This window comes from Triticum urartu, chromosome 7A (assembly GCF_056163025.1).
Source record: "Triticum urartu cultivar PI428250 chromosome 7A, HENAU_Tu73, whole genome shotgun sequence".
Lineage (NCBI taxonomy): Eukaryota > Viridiplantae > Streptophyta > Magnoliopsida > Poales > Poaceae > Triticum > Triticum urartu.
The window spans coordinates 723,065,692-723,069,922 of NC_141879.1; the positions used below are offsets into that span (position 1 = coordinate 723,065,692).

The 4,231-nt window shown below is 45.0% G+C and overlaps 1 protein-coding gene across 1 annotated transcript; it reads left to right on the forward strand.

Annotated features, from left to right (window-relative positions):
* Nucleotides 1–728: 728 nt before the first annotated feature.
* On the forward strand, nt 729–3,123 carry LOC147962256 (protein FAR1-RELATED SEQUENCE 5-like). Its single transcript, XM_087534115.1, has 2 exons — nt 729–900; nt 1,622–3,123. Exons 1-2 carry the CDS (start codon nt 729–731, stop codon nt 3,121–3,123), a joined length of 1,674 nt encoding a protein of 557 aa, XP_087390241.1.
* The last annotated feature ends 1,108 nt before the right edge of the window (nt 3,124–4,231 follow it).

Here is a 4,231-nt window from a genome sequence, read left to right on the forward strand (position 1 = left end):
AATGCAGGTTTGGAAATATGATTAACCTAAATGAAGTACCAGAGGAAAATATGCCAGAGTTTGCCTTTGTTCATGACATGAATATACTTGATCCTTTATATTGCACACAACAGAGCATCACGCTTGGTGGAGCTGACAATGCTGAGTTTGTGGCTGAATCTCCCAACCCTGTCGCCGCACACAATGCTTCGACACATGTGGTGCAAACAATGCCTACAGATATGGGTGCAACGGTCGAAGCTACTACACATCCAGCGGTAGCAACAGAGACGGATGAACACACGCTTCTTGACACTAACACCGTAGGTGGAACAGGTGGGACTGTTGGAAACAGTTTGGCAGGCTTGGTTGGTGAGAACGATGACGAGGCATGGTCACGAACCAAGGAACCTTACGTGGGGATGAGGTTTGACACTTTGGAAGGTGCAAAGGAGCACTACAATCCGTATGCTCTGCAGCTTGGGTTTTCCATCAAAATGAATACAACAAGGAGAACTGACGACACTCGTATGTTGGTAAAGCAGCAGTTTGTTTGCAACAAGTTTCGAAAACCTACAGAGGACGATGGAGGTGCAGAAAAGCCCCCTGTCCTAGACAAAATTATTGATCAGGCAGAACATGTTCACGAAGATGATGATATTGTCTTTCTTGATGATGAAAGTAAGTTAAAAAATAAAAGCAAGAAATGAAAGCGAGATAAAATAATTCAAACTGGTTGCAAGGCCAAGATGGTGGTGAAACTAGTAGATGGTCGTTGGGAGGTGGTGTACTATGTTGGTGAACATAACCATAAGTTAGTAGACAAGCCATCTTTGAAGAAGTACTTGCGATCGCACCAAGGGATACCTCCAGAAGAAAGGGAATTCCTAACACATCTTCACAACTGCAATTTAACTACAGGTGGAAAAATGATCACTAGCTTTCCTGTGTTTTTTGTCTAAGTTGATGAACACCAATTTAATGCTTGCTGCTGGTCTTTTTAAGTGTGGTATTTGGCTCATGCCCTAAAACGTGTTAAGTGATTCAATTCCTTTCCTTTATTGTTTTTGATGTTTCCTTTGTTACTGCTGGGGGTTGATTAGGTTAGTTTTGGTGAGCAATTTGCTTGACCATGAGTTTGGCAGTTGCTCGAAAACATGGTCCTAAACTAGATTAGCTTTGCTGAGCAAAGTTGGAGGTTTACTGTTAGTACTTGCTCAGTGAAGGGCACAACTTGCTTGTGCTTGTAAGCACTCATTCCCCTTGACGCTAAATGATTTGCTAGTCTGCAGTAATTAGTCTTGTTGTGCTAGTTGCTTGCCCAGGTGTTAGCAGTTGCTCAAAACTTGTCCTCAACTTGCCTGCACTTGTTGCACACTTTTGATGTATTGGGTTGTGTGAAAAAAATACAAGTAGGACTTTCCCTGAACAATCAAAATGGTTTGGTGTGTGCACATATATTAGTCTAGTTGTACTACTTGCTTGACAATAAGTTAGTACTTGCTCAAACCATGTCCTGAGCTTGCCTGCGCATTTTCACATGTTTTTGTGTGTCTGAATTACTGCCTATAAACTACTTCTCAGTGCCATGCATAAAAATCTGTTACTTTATGAAAATGATTTTTTATAAGCTACTTTTCAGGGCGTATGATGCACATTATGTCAGACTTCTATCGCACAGAGCTGATCGTCCCCTATGGTACTAAGCACATTACAAACCTAAAGACAATGTTAAACAAAGATGCCACCAAAGAAGGAGATATGATTGAGACAGTTGCCTACTTCAAAGATCAACAAAAAGATGATCCATACTTCTTTTATAAGATAAAGTACGATGAGGAGGACAGGGTGGAGAACATTTTCTGGGTTGACGGTGTAGCTAGGAAAGCTTATGTCGAGGCTTTCCACGATTGCATCTTGTTCGACACTACATACATGACTAACATGTACAACATGCCCTTTGCCCCGTTTATTGGAATTAATAGACACGGGCAGTCGTTCATGTTGGGCTACGGCTTTGTTAGGCAAGAAATGGCATCGAGCTTTGATTGGTTGTTTGAGACGTTCCTTGAGGCAATGAATGGTATACCACCAACCAACATCATAACTGACCAAGACATTGCGATGGCACAATCCATCAAAAAGATGTTTCCTACGAGTGTGCATCGTTGTTGCCGTTGGCATATAAGGAAGAAGGCACAAGAGAAGCTTGGATCAATGTTGGCACGAAACGCTGGTTTGTCGCGTGATTTCAATGAATGTGTTGACTTCAGCATGACACCAGAGGAGTTTGAGACAGGATGGAATGCTCTGTTGTTGAAGTATGAGGGTATGCTTGACACCCACTTTGAGAATCTATATAACTATCGGGCAACGTGGGTTCCTTGTTACTTCAAGCACCAGTTCTTCCCTTTCTTGCAATCAACCCAGCATAGTGAGGGGTTCAACGCTGTCCTTAAGCGATATGTGGACCCACATAAATCCATCTTGAACTTCATGAAGCACTACCAAAAAATTCAAACCTACATACTAGTCCGAGAAGGTGCCAAAGTCTATAGAACAGAGCATTTGCAGACTGAACTGTGGTCATCTTACCCCATTGAGAAGCAAGCTTATGAGGCCTACACCAAGGACTTGTATGTTAAGTTTCGAACAGAGTTTGTGTTGATTGCGAGGTACAATGTACGGCCTCATGGTTCTAACCTGTATGAAGTTTACCCCAACCAGGAGTGGGTTGTGAAGTATGGATCTAGAAGCTACTACATGACATGTGAACCAAGTGCTGAAGACTATAGATGTGAATGTTGCAGAATGGACAGGGATGGCATGCTTTGTTGCCATATTTTGAAAGTTTTCACGCAACTGGGTGTCAATAAAATCCCTGAGAAGTACATCATTCGCAGATGGACTCCACTGGCAATAGCTGATGCACCACCTGCTCCTGATCATGAGCCCGATGAGTTGCCAGAACAGTCAAAGAAAGAGATTCGGCTTGCAAACATGCAAATGGATTTTGCCAATCTTGCCCATGGAGCTAGCGCATCTGATGCTACTATAGACATTGTAAAGAAACATATGCGTGCAGCATGGCAAGAAATTAAAAACCTGAAGTTGTCAAGGAAAAAAGATAGCGGCATCATCTAGTAGCAACCCTGGTGGGCCTCCACCGCCGCCTAGTTCTTCAGTACCGCCAGGAAGTGGTAACCCTGCTACGTCAAGTAGTCACAAGGCTAATTGACCTGCGCCACCACCTAATGGGCCTGTGCAAGCAACACCTGGTCCGAGAACTCAACATCCTACTTCTGCACCGCATCAAAAAAGTGTCGCGACGAAAGTTCCTAGCCCTAACACTGCTCTGCATGAGCAAGCATCTTCAGCAACTGCACCATTTCAAAAAGGCCCCACTCCAGTACACTACGGCCCTGTGCCAGCAAGTTGGCGCCCTCCACCTCCACCCAGAATGCCTGCACCCAGGATGCCTGCACAAGCAACAAGGATGTGTGTTCCTCAACCCCGGGGCCCCATACTGCAACCTAGAGATCCTACTCTACAAAACAGAGACCTTGCTCCAGAAGCCATGTCTCCTGCCACACATCCCGCCCGAACTGAACAATGTCCCAGGGATCCCAGAGGGTATGCACAACAACCCAGGCCACCAGCAATTGTGTATCTGCCGCCAAACACAAGTGCTACTACTGGTGGGCTAATGGCATGGACTGCTGATACGTCCATTTTGCATCATGCTTTTATATCGATATTTATTGCATTATGGGCTGTTATTTCACGTTATGTCACAATTCTTATGGCTATTCTCATTTGTTTTACAAGGTTTACATAAGGAGGGAGAATGCCGGCAGCTGGAATTCTGGGCTGGAAAAGGAGCAAATATTAGAGACCTATTCTGTGCAACTCCAAACGTCCTGAAACTCCACGGAACATCTTAGAATACATAAAGAAAAATCCTCGCCAAAGATGAAGGCCAGGGGGGCCACACCCTGCTCATGAGGTTGGGCCCCCCCTAGGGCGCGCCCCCCTACCTTGTGGGCCCCCTGGTGGCTCTCTGACGCCCATCTTCTCCTATATGAAGTCTTTCGATAAGAAAAAATAGGAAAGAACTTTTCGGGGCGAAACTCCGCCGCCACGAGGCGGAACCTTGGCGGAACCAATCTAGGGCTCCGGCAGAGCTGTTCTGCCGGGGACACTTATCATCACCATCATCATCACCAACGCTCTTCTCATCGGGAGAGGGCAA